We start from the raw sequence: 18,013 nt of genomic DNA, 5'->3' as shown, positions 1-18,013 counted from the left end.
AAAACTAAAGAAGGCAACAAGCAAGCTTCAGTACTCGACAAGGCAACATAGGATCAGGAAATGGTCTCCTGAAATCATAACGAAGCAAACTAACAGGAGCACAGAATATAACAAAAAGGTTATTACAGAAAGGAAAAACAGAGGGGAAAAAAACAGTTATTCAGGAGAAGGGGCAGTGGCAAGGGGAGGTGGTTACGGGGGCTATAGCCCCCCCCCCCCCCCTCCAATGGAGTACGACATTACACTGGATAAAATTACTTCAGAAATCAGTGAATGTATTACTTCAACAGGTTCAATCTTTTTTTATAATTATGTAGCAATATAGGTTGCGATGTATTTCAAACACATTTTAACAAAGGAATAAGAGCAGCAAATAGCTTACTATCTAAACCAAAAAATATCATTTAACTAAAAATGGGCGTCTGATTATTCATTAATATACACTGGATGTATATTAATGTAGGAGTACCACTTACAATAATCAAGAAAGATAAATATGCTGGGTACGCCTACCCACACTCATATTGCTGACCCCAGCCAAAAACTTGTCGCCGGACAGCTGGGTCAAATCGTATTATTTTCCTGGACACACACATTCTGTAGACACGTTTTTACCCTGAACTCCAAAACAGTTACCAAAATCTACTTTAAGCAACACCAAATTTTACCAATTTGTCGGTGGTGGACCTCATCTCACCTTTTATCAGGCGTATTCCATTCCCCCCCCCCCCCGACCGCCTTCTAGAATCGCCGCTGTTCAGGAGAATACAAAGTGGGAAAGAGCATTTGTATAACGTATGTGGTACTACAAACAGAACAAGTTGGAGACGGTAGTTGGTATATCACCTGCTAAAAGTATATGAGCCAACTAGCAGATCTATACGACTAAGTGTACATAATAATTTCCAAACAGAGATAAAATTGTATGCATCTGCAAGTTGCATACCAATTTTGTACTACACAACTTTGCGCAAAGCAAACCCTAGGCTGGTTCTATGCATTCTTCACGGTACCCTTCCTGTGCCATAGCTAGTCCAACAAAAGTATACAACAGAGCTTCTGCAGACAGGGTATGGAAAACAGCAGTTAGAGTCGGAGAACTGAAGCTGTCGAGGTGAGTCACAAGTCATTGCACATGGATAGCTTAGTCAGTCAGGAAACTGTCTGCAAAGATACATGTTCCGATTTGAGACCCCGTCCCGCACACAATTTTTATCTGCTAGGAACTTCCACAACTACGAGGCTTGGTAGGTGTTACGTTCTGTTTCCAGTGATGGACTGTGAAAACATTACTCACTCGTGTGGATTTGAGCTCACAGTAAATGACACATGCAAACATTACATTAATACTCTGTGGTATCAGGATACACACATCTAGATTATTCTGCTCTGATCATACGTATAAAAAGTGACTGTCAGCTTCTCATCAACATACCTCAATTTTGAATATTGCTGAAAGCTCACAAGGAAAGCCATATAGATCCGGAGTATTATGAAACTTAGTAACTTGAACAAAAAAGTGTACACAACACTACTGAGTATGTTTACAAGTCTGAGAAAGAGATGAAATATTTAACTGTTTCTAACAGGATACCACTGGGTAACTTGCACAACAATACAGAACAGTATATATGGAAAACATGTAGACAAATTCATTAATAGCTAATGTGAAATATATTTCTCTAATTCCTGGTCAGAGACTTCTAAAGTCCACGCAAAAAAGGGATCTTAGGATAAAACAGTTTATGACCAACGTTAGCTAGGTAGCTGTGGAAATTAATGTGAGGTGGGGCATATATTTGCTGAGTGAGACAAGGTACAGTAATGAACCAAAACATTATGGCCACTTGCATCATAACTTGTTGGTCCACCTTTGGAATGCAATACAGTATCAATTACATGTGGCACAGATTCGGTAAGTCCTTGAGTGTTTTCCACAGGTATGTGGCATCAGTATGGTACGTCTATGAACATGGAGCACAATTCCGGTAACTTACAGGGCAGTGGTTTGTGAGAGCAGAAATTGTGCTCAAAATCATTCCAGACGTGTTGAGTTTGTTTCATACATGTGAATCTGGTGGCCAAACCATTAAAGTGAATACACTACAATCTTCTCAAACAACTGTAACACTATTCTGGCCTTGTAACATGAACAGTTGCCATCCTGAAAGATGCCATCACCCTTGGGGAGACATAAAAAATAAAGGGGATGTACATAGTCCACAATGATGTTACTGTTGTCCACAGCTGTCACCATGCCTTTGGATACTACCACAGGTGCCATAGAAGTATACAAAAATATTCTCCCCATTGGCCTGCACTGATAAAGCAGTGTGTGTTTCGAGCAGCTGTTTGCTGGACCATTACAAGGGCTTTGACCTGCTATAACAATAAACAAGATTCATCACTCAAGTGAAAGACACATTTTCATTGAGCCACAACACAATCTGAATAATCCCATGGCCACTGCAATTGTAATTGATGACACTAGGTCAACATGTGAACACAAAGGGGTCATATTCTGCAGAGGTCCATGATCAAAAAATGTGTACTGAACAAAGTGCTCCAAAACATTTACTCCTACACCAGCATTGTACTCTGATGTCAGATCTGGCACAGATTGTTGTTGCCTATCCACGGAGTGGAAAAATCTGCAACCTTCACATTCTGTGATGAGACACTGGACACTCAATATTGTGTCACCTACTTGTGATTCTACTATTGTTCAAACAATTTCCGTAGGTGCTCACAATAGTAGTATGTGAACAACTTTGTCATTTCCAAAATGCTCTTTTCCAGGCTGCTTGTCTTTCTATGTCGCTTATGTCACTGGATTTCACATTTGCAGCCCATATCATCACTACAACGATTCCTCTTTTACTTCTGCTCTCTCTCTCTCTCTCTCTCTCTCTCTCTCTCTCTCTCTCTCTCTCTCTCTCATATATATATATATATATATATATATATATATATATATATATAAAAACAAAGATGAGGTGACTTACCGAACAAAAACGCTGGCAGGTCGATAGACACACAAAGAAACACAAACATACACACAAAATTCAAGCTTTCGCAACAAACTGTTGCCTCATCAGGAAAGAGGGAAGGAGAGGGGAAGACGAAAGGAAGTGGGTTTTAAGGGAGAGGGTAAGGAGTCATTCCAATCCCGGGAGCGGAAAGACTTACCTTAGGGGGAAAAAAGGATAGGTATACACTCGCACACACGCACATATCCATCCACACATACAGACACAAGCAGACATATTTAAAGACCTATATATATATATATAAAAACAAAGATGACTCGACCCACCAAATGAAAGTGCTGGCAGGTCGACAGACACACAAACAACCACAAACATACACAAAAATTCAAGCTTTCGCAACAAACTGTCGCCTCATCAGGAAAGAGGGAAGGAGAGGGAAAGACGAAAGGATGTGGGTTTTAAGGGAGAGGGTAAGGAGTCATTCCAATCCCGGGAGCGGAAAGACTTACCTTAGGGGGAAAAAAGGACGGGTATACACTCGTGCACACATCAAAGACACCAACCACTTTCTCGAACGCCTGGAATCCTTACCCAATCCGTTACCCCCAGAAACCATCCTTGTAACCATTGATGCCACTTCCTTATACACAAATATCCCGCACGTCCAGGGCCTCGCTGCGATGGAGCACTTCCTTTCACGCCTGGGTAACCAAGAAGGCTTCCTCTAAGCGACCCTTGAATAGGTTGGCGTACGACGGGGCCATCCTGGTACCCGTGGCTGTTCCCTTTAATTGTTGGTATGTCTGGCCTTCAAAAGTGAAGAAGTTGTGGGTCAGGATGAAGCTGGCTAAGGTAATGAGGAAAGAGGTTTTAGGTAGGGTGGCAGCTGATCGGCGTGAAAGGAAGTGCTCCATCGCAGCGAGGCCCTGGACGTGCGGGATATTTGTGTATAAGGAAGTGGCATCAATGGTTACAAGGATAGTTTCTGGGGGTAACGGATTGGGTAAGGATTCCAGGCGTTCGAGAAAGTGGTTGGTGTCTTTGATGAAGGATGGTTTTTAAGAAGGACTGAGAGGCAAGGCTGGAAGTCAGAAATTCCTGGAAGGTTTGGAGAGGGTGATTTTGAGGAAGAGGAGGTGGGTCCCGCTGTGACGGAGGACGGAACTGTTCCAGGCAGGGTTCAATTTGGATAGTGTCTTTGGGAGTTGGATCATTAGGGGTAGGATTAGGATCATTTTTCTTCGTGGCAAAGTGATACTTCCAGCAGAGAGTACGAGTGTAGGACAGTAAATCTTTGACGAGGGCTGTTTGGTTGAATCTGGGAGTGGGGCTGAAGGTGAGACCTTTGGATAGGACAGAGGTTTCGGATTGGGAGAGAGGTTTGGAGGAAAGGTTAACTACTGAATTAGGGTGTTGTGGTGCCAGATTGTGTTGCTTGGAATTTTGAGGTTTTGGAGGGAGTGGAGCTGGAAGTGGGAGACTGAGTAGATGGGAGAGACTGGGTTTGTGTGCAATGAGAGGTGGTTGAGGTTTGCTGGAAAGGTTGTGAAGGGTGAGTGAGTTGCCTTTCCGGAGGTGGGAAACCAGGAGATTGGATAGTTTTTTGAGGTGAAGGATGGCATGCTGTTCTAATTTGCGGTTGGCCTGTAGGAGGATGCTCTGAATAGCCGGTGTCGATGTGGGAGAGGAAAGATTGAGGACTTTTATTAAGGATAGGAGTTGACGGGTGTGTTCATTGGCTGAGTTGATGTGTAGGTGAAGGATTAGGTGGGTGAGGGCAATGGATTGTTCAGTTTGGAACTGGTATAGGGACTGATGGAAAGAAGGGTTGCAGCCAGAGATGGGAACTTTAAGTGTGAGGCCTTTGGGGGTTATGCCAAATGTCAGACAAGCCTGAGAAAATAAAATATGCGAGCGTAATCTGGCTAGGGTGAAGGCATGTTTGCGGAGGGAATGTAAATAAAACTTAATGGGGTCGTTGTGGGGGTGTTGTGAGGGTGACATGGTATTAGAAGGTGGAAAGTGTAACATGAGGTTGAAATGAAAATGAAAGATAAAAATATATGGGGAGAGATAAGGGTGAACTAGAAAGTAACTGGAGATCTGGTATGAAAAAAGGCGAAAAAGTGTTGGTTAAGTTGATCCTGTGGTGAACTTGGGTTGGTAGACAGCGATGTGCATGAAGGTTAGGTGGTTGTGTTGCCGCTAAAACACGTTAAAGGACGGAGAAATTCGGGAAAATTTCGAAAAAACGTGTAAATGTATTAAAAGGAGTGGTGTTGTGGTGAAAGATTACAAAAATGGGGCTAACAAATGTGAATAATGACGTTAAAACCTGTGGGGAGCGGCTAAAAATGATCAGTGATGTGCGAAAAACGGAAGTGGAAATAAAGTAAAAGTTATTAGAACTAGCCGAAATGGTTGTTTAATACGTGAAAGCAGCTGTTATTGAACTAGAAACGGTGGATTTCATAGCAGCGGTAGTGTTGAAAGCGGAAAATAAAAATTATTTGGTTATGGTTTGGAAGTGGGTTACGTATTATTGAGCATATATAGGCGGGATAAAATTGTATTACGGTAAAAAGGGGAAGGTGAATACAAAGTGAGACTACTGGTAAAAACAGAAAGAGAAAATAAAGAGAAAATAAGACGACAGGAAAGATTTTGAAATGTAACAGCGACAATAACGAACGTAATTGTTGGGTTCAAATTAATGATATGGTTATAATAGAGGGAAACATTCCACGTAGGAAATATATATCTAAAAACAAAGATGATTCGACCTACCAAATGAAAGTGCTGGCAGGTCGACAGACACACAACAACCACAAACATACACACAAAATTCAAGCTTTGGCAACAAACTGTCGCCTCATCAGGAAAGACGAAAGGATGTGGGTTTTAAGGGAGAGGGTAAGGAGTCATTCCAATCCCGGGAGCGGAAAGACTTACCTTAGGGGGGAAAAAGGACGCGTATACACTCGCGCACACATCAAAGACACCAACCACTTTCTCGAACGCCTGGAATCCTTACCCAATCCGTTACCCCCAGAAACCATCCTTGTAATCATTGATGCCACTTCCTTATACACAAATATCCCGTACGTCCAGGGCCTCGCTGCGATGGAGCACTTCCATTCACGCCGATCACCTGCCACCCTACCTAAAACCTCTTTCCTCATTACCTTAGACAGCTTCATCCTGACCCACAACTTCTTCACTTTTGAAGGCCAGACATACCAACAATTAAAGGGAACAGCCATGGGTACCAGGATGGCCCCTTCGTACGCCAACCTATTCATGGGTCGCTTAGAGGAAGCCTTCTTGGTTACCCAGGCCTGCCAACCCAAAGTTTGGTACATATTTATTGATGACATCTTCATGATCTGGACTCACAGTGAAGCAGAACTCCAGAATTTCCTCTCCAACCTCAACTCCTTTGGTTCCATCAGATTCATCTGGTCGTACTCCAAATCCCATGCCACTTTCCTTGATGTTGACCTCCACCTGTCCAATGGCCAGCTTCACACGTCCGTCCACATCAAACCCACCAACAAGCAACAGTACCTCCATTACGACAGCTGCCACCCATTCCACATCAAACGGTCCCTTCCCTACAGCCTAGGTCTTCATGGCAAACGAATCTGCTCCAGTCCGGAATCCCTGAAGCATTACACCAACAACCTGACAACAGCTTTCACATCCCGCAACTACCCTCCCGACCTGGTACAGAAGCAAATAACCAGAGCCACTTCCTCATCCTCTCAAACCCAGAACCTCCCACAGAAGAACCACAAAAGTGCCCCACTTGTGACAGGATACTTTCCGGGACTGGAGCAGATTCTGAATGTGGCTCTCCAGCAGAGATACGACTTCCTCAAATCCTGCCCTGAAATGAGATCCATCCTTCATGAAATCCTCCCCACTCCACCAAGAGTGTCTTTCCGCCGTCCACCTAACCTTCGTAACCTCTTAGTTCATCCCTATGAAATCCCCAAACCACCTTCCCTACCCTCTGGCTCCTACCCTTGTAACCGCCCCCGGTGTAAAACCTGTCCCATGCACCCTCCCACCACCACCTACTCCAGTCCTGTAACCCGGAAGGTGTACACGATCAAAGGAAGAGCCACGTGTGAAAGCACCCATGTGATCTACCAACTGACCTGCCTACACTGTGACGCATTCTATGTGGGAATGACCAGCAACAAACTGTCCATTCGCATGAATGGACACAGGCAGACAGTGTTTGTTGCTAATGAGGATCACCCTGTGGCTAAACATGCCTTGGTGCACGGCCAGCACATCTTGGCACAGTGTTACAACGTCCGGGTTATCTGGATACTTCCCACTAACACCAACCCATCCGAACTCCGGAGATGGGAACTCGCTCTTCAATATATCCTCTCTTCCCGTTATCCACCAGGCCTCAATCTCCGCTAATTTCAAGTTGCTGCCACTCATACCTCACCTGTCATTCAACAACATCTTTGCCTCTGCACTTCTGCCTCGACTGACATCTCTGCCCAAACTCTTTGTCTTTAAATATGTCTGCTTGTGTCTGTGTGTGTGTGTGTGGATGGATGGATGTGTGTGTGTGTGTGTGTGTGTGTGTGTGTGTGTGTGTGTGTGTGTGTGTGTGTGTGCGCAAGTGTATACCTGTCCTTTTTTCCCCCTAGGGTGGTTCTTTCCACTCCCGGGATTGGAGTGGCTCCTTGCCCTCTCCCTTGGAACCCGCTTCCTTTCGTCTTTCCCTCTCCTTCCCTCTTTCCTGGTGAGGCGGCGGTTTGTTGCGAAGGCTTGAATTTTGTGTGTGTGTTTGTGGTTGTTTGTGTGTCTGTCAACCTGCCAGCGCTTTCATTTGGTGGGTCGAGTCATCTTTGTTTTTAGATATATATTTCCTACGTGGAATGTTTCCCTCGGGGATGATGTGACTTGCCAAATGAGAGTGCTGGCAGGTCGACGGACACACGGGCGGACACGGGCATGCACGCGGAATTCAGGCTTTCGCGGCGGACTGTTGCCTCATCGGGAGGGAGGGGGGGAGGGGGAGGGACGGGGGGATGTGGGTTTTGAGGGGGAGGGTAGGGAGTCGTTCCAGTCCCGGGAGCGGAGGGACTTGCCTTGGGGGAGGGAGGGACGGGTATACACTCGCGCACACACACACACACACACACACACACACACACACACACACACACACACACATATCCATCCACACGTGTACGGGCGCAAGCAGACATATTATGTCTGCTTGTGTCTGTATATGTGTGGATGGATATGTGTGTGTGTGTGTGTGTGTGTGTGCGCACGAGTGTATACCCGTCCTTTTTTCCCCCTAAGGTAAATCTTTCCACTCCCGGGATTGGAATGACTCCTTACCCTCTCCCTTAAAACCCACATCCTTTCGTCTTTCCCTCTCCTTCCCTCTTTCCTGATGAAGCAACCATTACACTCGCACGCACGCACGCACGCACGCACACACACACACACACACACACACACACACACACACACACACACATGTATCCATCCGCACATACACAGACACAAGCAGACATAGGTGTGTGTGTGCGGGGGGGGGGGGGGGGGGCGAGTGTATCCCTGTCCTTTTCTCCCCCAAAGGTAAGTTTTTCCGCTCCCGGGATTGGAATGACTCCTTACCCTCTCCCTTAAAACCCACATCCTTTCGACTTTCCCTCTCCTTCCACCTTTCCTGATGAAGCAACCATTGGTTGCGAAAGCTTGAATTTTGTGTGTATGTTTGTGTTTGTTTGTGTGTCTAACAACATGCCAGCGCTTTCGTTTGGTAAGTCACATCATCTTTGTTTTTAAAAATATAAGTTGATGCAGATTAGTGAGAAAAACAATCCCATACTGTTCGAATACGGCATTAGTAGTGTGTACTTGACACAGACACATCAGTTAAATATCTAGGTACAACACTACAAAACAGTATGAAATGGGACAAGATTAGATTAGATTAGTACTTGTTCCATAGATCATGAATATGACACTTCGTAATGATGTACAAAGTGTCAGGTTAACAAAAGGTGTCTATACAAGATATTACATTACACAAAACATTAAATGACACTTAATTTTTTTATTTTTATTTTATTTATTTATTTATTTTTTTGTGGTCTGGGGAAATTACCCACTTACTACATCCAAAAATTCATCTAATGAGTAGAAGGAGTTGCCATTAAGAAATTCTTTTAATTTCCTGTTAAATGCTATATGGCTATCTATCAGACTTTTGATGCTATTAGGTAAGCGACCAAAGACTTTTGTGGCAGCATAATTTACCCCCTTCTGAGCCAAAGTTAGATTTAACCTTGAGTAGTGAAGATCATCCTTTCTCCTTGTGTTGTAGCCATGTACACCGCTATTACTTTTGAATTCGTTCAGATTGTTAATAACAAATTTCATAAGTGAATATATATATTGTGAGGCTACAGTGAAGATCTCTAGCTCTTTAAATAAGTGTCTGCAGGATGATCTTGGATGAGCTCCAGCAATTATTCTGATTACAAGCTTTTGTGCAATGAACACCCTTTTACTCAATGATGAGTTACCCCAGAATATGATGCCATAAGAAAGCAGAGTATGAAAATAGGCGTGGTAAGCTAATTTATTCAGATGTATATCGCCAAAATTTGCAATGACCCTAATAGTTTAAGTAGCTGAACTCAAACATTTCAGCAGATCCTCAGTGTGTTTTTTTCCAGTTCAACCCCTCATCAATGCATACACCCAGAAATTTTGAATATTCTACCTTAGCTACCGATTTCTGATCGAAGGATATTTATTAATGGTGTCATTCCATTTACTGTGTGGAAATGTATATACTGTGTTTTGTCAAAGTTTAATGAGAGCCCCTGTGCAGAGAACCACTTAATGATTTTCTGAAAAACATCATTTACAATTTCACAAGTTAATTTTTGTCTGTTGGGTGTGATAGCTATACTTGTATCATCGACAAAAAGTACCAGCTTTGCATCTTCGTGAATATAGAATGGCAAGTCATTAATATATATTAAGAACAGCAGAGGACCCAAGACCAAACCTTGCGGCACCCCATTCTTGATTGTTCCCCAGTTTGAGAAATCACCAGTTTTTTGCATATTATGTGAACTGCTTACTTCAATTTTCTGCACTCTTACAGTTACGTATGATTTAAACCATTTGAGCACTGTCCCATTCATACCACAGTACTTGAGATTATCTAGAAGTATTCCATGATTTACACAATCAAAAGCCTTTGATAGATCACAAAAAATCCCAATGGGTGACTTCCGGTTACTCAGAGCATTTAATATTTCATTAGTGAAAGTATATATAGCATTTTCCGTTGAAAACTCCTTCTGGAAACCAAACTGATATTTTGTTAAGACTTTATTTTTAGAAAGGTTTGAAGCTACTCTACAATACATTACTTTTTCAAGAATTTTGGATAAGGCAGTCAGAAGTGAGAGTGGGCGGTAGTTGTTGACATCAGACGTATCCCCTTTTTTATGCAGTGGTTTAACAATGGCATACTTCAGTCTATCTGGGAAAATACCCTGCTTCAGAGAGCTATTACATATGTGGCTAAGAATACCACTTATTTCTTGGGAACAAGCTTTTATTATCCTCCTGGAAATGCCATCAGTTCCATGTAAGCGTTTATTCTTGAGAGAGTTTATTATCTTCCTAATTTCAGAAGGAGAGGCAGGTGGAATTTCAATTGTATCAAATGGTGTGGATAAGGCCTCTCCCATTAACTGCCTTACTTCTTCTAATAAACATTTAGATCCTATTTTCTCTACAACATTTAAAAAATGATTATTCAAAATGTTTTCGACTTTTGGCTTGTTGTTTATCAAGTTTCCATTCGCTTTGATGGTGATGCCATCATCCAGAACTCATTTTTGCCCTGTCTCCCTTGTAATAATATTCCAAATTGTTTTGATTTTGTTATCAGAGGTATTAAACTCAGACATGATGCACATGCTTCTGGACTTTTTAATAACCTTTCTTAATGTAGCACAGTAGTTTTTATAATATTTGGCTGTTTCTGGATCGTTACTCTTTCTTGTTGGATACAGTTCCCTTTTGTGGTCACAAGATATTTTTATTCCTTTAGTAAGGCAAGGTTTTTTGCGTGGTTTCTTATAATTAGATTTAACAACTTTCTTGGGGAAACAGTTTTCAAATTCTCTTACAAGTGTATCATGAAATACGTTATATTTTAAATTATTGACAGATGTCAAATTGAAAGAACCGAGCAAGACTTCCTGGTCATTCTTCCTATTACACTCTTTCAGTGAATCAACACTGAAGTCCCCACAAATAATTTGCTTTCCTCTATCTGACAGATAGCACAACAAGGCAACCAAGTTTCCCAGGAATAAATGAAAGTTTCCTGAAGGGAACCAATATACTGTTACAATTATAAATGAGCCCTCCTTCAGCACATAAGGATAGTAGTAGGGGGGTGAATGATTGAATTCAGTTTATTGGGAGAATTGTAGGAGGAGAGTGTGTTTAACTGTAAAGGTGACCACATAGAGAACACTATTGTGACCCATTTTTGAGTGCTGCTAGAGTGTTTGGTATCCACATAAGGTCAGTTTGCAGAAAGACAGTGAAGCAATTCAGAGGTGGGCTGCTAGAATCGTTATCATTAGATTCAATTAAGATGTGGGTATTACAGAGATATTTTGAGAACTCAAATGGGAATCTCTGAAGGGAATACAATGATCTTTTCATGAAACACTACTGCAAAAATTTAGAGAAGCAGCATTTGAATTCAAATGCAGAATGAATCTACTGATATCAATGTACAAAAGAATGAAAAACATGGTAGAAGTGGATCTCCCGAAGGATCAGTTTAGATTCAGGAGAAATGCAGGAACACGCGAGGCAACACTGACCCTATGACTTATCTTAGAAGATAGGTTAAGGAAAAGCAAACCTACATTTGTAGCATTTGTACACTTAGAGAAAGCTTTTGACAATGTTGACTAGAATACTCCCTTTGAAAACCTGAAGGTAGCCAGGATAAAATACAGAGAGCAAAAAGTTATTTACAACCTGTACAGACACCAGATGGCAGTTATAAGAATCAAGGGACATGAAAGGGAAGGAGTAGTTGAGAAGGGAGTGAGACAGGGTTGTAGCCATTCTCCGATACATTCAATCTGCACGTTGAGCAAGCAGAAAAAGAAACCAAAAAAATTTAGAGTAGTAATTAAAGTCCAAAGAGAAAAAATAAAAATCCTGCCGACGAAATTGTAATTCTGTCAGAGACAGCAAAGGACTTACGAGAGTAGCTGAACATACTGCTCAATGTCTTGAAAGGAGGACACAAGATGAATATCAACAAAAAGCAAAACAAGGACAATAAAATGTAGTCGAATTAGAACATGTAACGTTGAGAAAATTAGTTTACGTAAAAAAGTAGTAGATGAATTCTGCTACTTGCGCAGCAAATTAACTGTGATGGCAGAAGAAGAGAGGACCTAAAATGTTGACTGGCAATGGCACTAAAAGTGTTTCTGGAGAAGAAAGACCTATTAACATTGAATATAAACTTAAGAGTTAGGAAGTCTTTTCTGAAAGTATTTGTATGGAGTGTAACCACGTATGAAAGTGAAACACGGATGATAAACAACTGAGACAAGAAGAAAATAGAAGCTTTTGAAATAGGGCGCTACAGAAGAATGATCAAGATTAGTTGAGTAGATCAGGTAACTAGTGAGGCAGTACTGAATAGAACTGGGGAGACAAGACATTTGTGGCACAACATAACGAAGAGTTGATTGGTTGATAGAATAAGTTTTGAGACATCAAGGGATCACCAATTTAATACTGGAGGGATATGTGGGGGGCAAAAATCATAGAGGGAGACCAACAGATGAATACAGTAAGCAGATTCAAATGGATAATGATTGCCGTAGTCATTCAGAGATGAAGAGGCTTACACAGGATAGAGTAGCATCAAGGGCTGTATCAAACCAACAACAATAAAAGTCCCTACACTCAAAATTACTTTTTTCACTCCAATGTATGTAAACTTCTATTTCCACATAATAAAAACAATTTTATAGTGGTATTTCATATTGCATTTAATTTAAATATTTCAAAAATGTTCAGCCATCAATGCGTGTTCAACTTCCACAAACAAACCAGGAAAACCTAGCTAAATTTTGACAAAATTTATAACACAAGGCTGTATTGGATTCTTTAACTGTACTACCAGTTCTAGTTACAAACCATCATTTGGTATGAAACTCAAACAAAAATAACTCATATTTTCACAATACATAAAATGTTTTTGTCTGAGTTTCGGCTTGTAACTGAAACCGGTAATACAATTAACGAACCCAATACAGCTTTATACTATGAATTTTGTGAACCCAAGAAAGTTTAGAATTCCATGAAAAATTACAATTTACCTCCTCCACTTTCCAACTCAAATCACACAATAATTTCAGGATATTGCCTCCACTGCTTCTAAACTGAGTTGAAAACCTTTACAGGAGAAAGTGTTGCACACAAGAAGTGTGCCCACCCCCACCCCCCCCTCGCGCAAAGGAAAAAACCACGTACGCACGCGCACGCCCGCACGCGCGCGCCACACACACACACACACACACACACACACACACACACACACACACACACACACACACACAGAGAGAGAGAGAGAGAGAGAGAGAGAGAGAGAGAGAGTTATTTTAAATCACAGTTCTCTGAACTGCTTCAAATTTTTGTCACAATATAAAATTAGATGTAACTCTGCTGTTTTTCTTTATATTAAGCTTGTAATATTAAATGCCAAGAGGATCAGAGAAAAAGTGTTCTATTTGGACCTAGCAGGCTGGAGAGACAAATGAGATAAGAGCATCCAAAACAATCCAGTGTATATTCAGACATATGTCTCTTACCTGTTAATGTTCCAACATCTAATTCAGTTATATACAAGCAACATGCTTTTCTACAGTTCTCATTTTATTTTACTTATGAAATACTATATTTCTCCCCAAAATAAACAGTCTATGCAATAATAATTACTTGATTGCAAAAGCAAATTCTTGTGCTACTGCCTTCCGCCGTTCTATGTTTGAAAGCAGCACACAGTGCAGATCAACACCTTGACAGAAGAGACCACCAGTCGATGTCAGCAGAACAGCTCGACAGGAATCATCTCGTTTCATTTGAGATAATGCACCACGTAATTCACGTAGAACCTACACGGAACAGGAAGAACAAGTATTTTTAATATACAGACATACAAACATACAAATGTTAGCAACATTACATATCACTGACTTATTGTTCTCACAAATGGTCATATATCGATAGAAACACAAACAGACACATACATACACACAAAATTCAAGCTTTCGCAACAAACTGTTGCCTCATCAGGAAAGAGGGAAGGAGAGGGAAAGACGAAAGGAAGTGGGTTTTAAGGGAGAGGGTACGGAGTCATTCCACTCCCGGGAGTGGAAAGACTTACCTTAGGGGGACAAAAGGACGGGTATACACTCGCACACACACACACACACATATGTCCATCCACTGTTAGATGCATCCTGTTAGGTGGATGGATATGTGTGTGTGTGCGAGTGTATACACGTCCTTTTTTCCCCCTAAGGTAAGTCTTTCCACTCCCGGGATTGGAATGACTCCTTACCCTCTCCCTTAAAACCCACTTCCTTTCGTCTTTCCCTCTCCTTCCCTCTTTCCTGACGAAGCAACAGTTTGTTGTGAAAGCTAGAATTTTTGTGTGTATGTTTGTGTGTCTATCGACCTGCCAGCGCTTTCGTTCGGTAAGTCACATCATCTTTGTTTTTAGATATATTTTTCCCACGTGGAATGTTTCCCTCTATTTTTTTTTTTTTTTAATATATACACTCCTGGAAATGGACACCGGTGTGTCAGACCCACCATACTTGCTCCGGACACTGCGAGAGGGCTGTACAATCAATGATCACACGCACGGCACAGCGGACACACCAGGAACCGCGGTGTTGGCCGTCGAATGGCGCTAGCTGCGCAGCATTTGTAGACCACCGCCGTCAGTGTCAGCCAGTTTGCCATGGCATACGGAGCTCCATCGCAGTCTTTAACATTGGTAGCATGCCGCGACAGCGTGGACGTGAACCGTATGTGCAGTTGACGGACTTTGAGCGAGGGCGTATAGTGGGCATGCGGGAGGCCGGGTGGACGTACCGCTGAATTGCTCAACACGTGGCGCGTGAGGTCTCCACAGTACATCGATGTTGTCGCCAGTGGTCGGCGGAAGGTGCACGTGCCCGTCGACCTGGGACCGGACCGCAGTGACGCACGGATGCACGCCAAGACCGTAGGATCCTACGCAGTGCCGTAGGGGACCGCACCGCCACTTCCCAGCAAATTAGGGACACTGTCGCTCCTGGGGTATCGGCGAGGACCATTCGCAACCGTCTCCATGAAGCTGGGCTACGGTCCCGCACACCGTTAGGCCGTCTTCCGCTCACGCCCCAACATCGTGCAGCCCGCCTCCAGTGGTGTCGCGACAGGCATGAATGGAGGGACGAATGGAGACGTGTCGTCTTCAGCGATGAGAGTCGCTTCTGCCTTGGTGCCAATGATGGTCGTATGCGTGTTTGGCGCCGTGCAGGTGAGCACCACAATCAGGACTGCATACGACCGAGGCACACAGGGCCAACACCCGGCATCATGGTGTGGGGAGCGATCTCCTACACTGGCCGTACACCACTGGTGATCGTCGAGGGGACACTGAATAGTGCACGGTACATCCAAACCGTCATCGAACCCATCGTTCTACCATTACTAGACCGGCAAGGGAATGTGCTGTTCCAACAGGACAATGCACGTCCGCATGTATCCCGTGCCACCCAACGTGCTCTAGAAGGTGTAAGTCAACTACCCTGGCCAGCAAGATCTCCGGATCTGTCCCCCATTGAGCATGTTTGGGACTGGATGAAGCGTCGTCTCATGCGGTCTGCACGTCCAGCACGAACGCTGGTCCAACTGAGGCGCCAGGTGGAAATGGCATGGCAAGCCGTTCGACAGGACTACATCCAGCATCTCTACGATCGTCTCCATGGGAGAATAGCAGCCTGCATTGCTGTGAAAGGTGGATATACACTGTACTAGTGCCGACATTGTGCATGCTCTGTTGCCTGTGTCTATGTGCCTGTGGTTCTGTCAGTGTGATCATGTGATGTATCTGACCCCAGGAATGTGTCAATAAAGTTTCCCCTTCCTGGGACAATGAATTCACGGTGATCTTATTTCAATTTCCAGGAGTGTGTGTGTGTGTGTGTGTGTGTGTGTGTGTGTGTGTGTGTGTGTGTGTGTGTGTGTCTATATATATATATATATATATATATATATATATATATATATATATATATATATAAAGTAAGTTAACAGATAAACTGGTCGTGGTTTGTCCAGCACATAATTGTACTTTTTTCCCGCGGTACATACTGTAACTAGCACATCATTTTTAGAATCACGTGACCAAAAGATTTTGAACACCATTTGCTGTTCACTCCAATGAGGCCAGCTGCATGTAATTAAAAGCACACACAATCCCCTTTCACAATTATTCCAGTGAGTATCCTCTGGAGAAAGTTAATGACTAAGTTTTGGTAATTTAAGGTGTAAATTGTTTACACTCATCTTGAAGGCAGATATTCGTGAAAATTGAGCCAGAAGCAATCGACATTCTAGTTCATCCCAAACATGTCCGACAGGTTTTAGATCACCGCTCTGACCAGCAAATCCGCTTGATTTTCTCCTAATCACAATACAATGGTCCTTATATAAGGGACACATTTTAGAGAAGGTACAATTACAATCTATTTTCAAAATGTGGGAATCATATTGTAAGCTAAAACATTCTCCTAACAACTGCATTAATTCTGCCACCAAGTAATTAAAATGATGTTCACCTAAAATCACTAAAATTTATTCTCATCAGAACACAATCGAGCAATTACTCACACCAGCCTTTTGCCGGGCCAAAATTTCCCATTTGAGTGCCATATAATATAACATGACTCAACACTCCACAAAACCTTCTTACACTGCTCCACAAACCATAATAGCAAGATATGATTCGTACTTTTAATTACTGCTCTCAAACAGATATGGCAGATACTGAGATGGGCGACTGTAGAATAGATAATCAACTGAAATAACTCAGTAGTGGAAAGGAATCTGGATCAGATGACATACCTGAGAGATTTTAAAGAGATTATGTGAAAATACTTGTTCCCCAAATGAAAAAAACTAAGAATACCAAATAACTGGGAAAAAGCACAGGTCACTGCAGTTTCCAAGTAGGGTTGTCACATTGAGGCACATACCTAATTGCCAACCTCAATCTGTTGTAAAATTATGGAACATGTACTATACTCATGTCTTATGACTTTTCTGCAGAATGTAAATGTCCTCTGCAAAAACCAAGATAGATTCCATAAACAGAGAGCTCGTGAAATAGACTGTTCTCTTCACCTATAAAATCCAGAACATTGTAGACAAAGGCATCCAGGTTGATACAATCTTCCTAGACTTTCGAAGGTCATTTCATACAGGTCTGTGGTGTCATTTATTGAACAAAATATGAAATTGTGGAGTACTGAACTTGATTTGTGACTGAATTCAGGACTTTATAAGCTGTGGTTCAATGAAAGAAGGTTGCAATAGATGTTCAGAGATGAAGAGCGTTGTGCTGCATAGCGTACCATCTGCACCAATGATGACAATGACATATCCATTACTGTTGCAGTTTGAAAATATTAAGAGTTTACAGTCAAAGAAGATTTGGGCAGCATATTACTTCCTTCCATATACATCTCACACAAGACCACAATGAAAAATACCCATGCACCATTTGCAAATTTAAAGATGATTGGGGGGGGGGGGGGGGTTTGCCCACTACCACACATCATTAGGTGGCTTGCAGAGTACTGGTGTAGATGTGTTTGCTTGGATAAAGCTGTAGTTAACTTTTCAAA

The 18,013-nt window shown here is 42.4% G+C and overlaps 1 protein-coding gene across 2 annotated transcripts in view; it reads right to left on the bottom strand.

Annotated features, from left to right (window-relative positions):
• LOC126475438 (uncharacterized) overlaps positions 1 to 18,013 on the bottom strand; it is a 111,800-nt gene that overhangs the window by 57,338 nt on the left and 36,449 nt on the right. For both annotated transcript variants that reach the window (XM_050103291.1, XM_050103290.1), the window contains exon 4: positions 14,049 to 14,224. In XM_050103291.1, the coding sequence (XP_049959248.1) occupies positions 14,049 to 14,224 (176 nt within the window). The remainder of the gene's footprint in view (positions 1 to 14,048; positions 14,225 to 18,013) is intronic.

This window comes from Schistocerca serialis, chromosome 4, assembly GCF_023864345.2.
Source record: "Schistocerca serialis cubense isolate TAMUIC-IGC-003099 chromosome 4, iqSchSeri2.2, whole genome shotgun sequence".
In the NCBI taxonomy this organism is placed as follows: Eukaryota; Metazoa; Arthropoda; class Insecta; order Orthoptera; family Acrididae; genus Schistocerca; species Schistocerca serialis.
The sequence above is the reverse complement of the archived record's forward strand: the minus strand, read 5'-3'. Positions and strand labels throughout refer to the sequence as shown.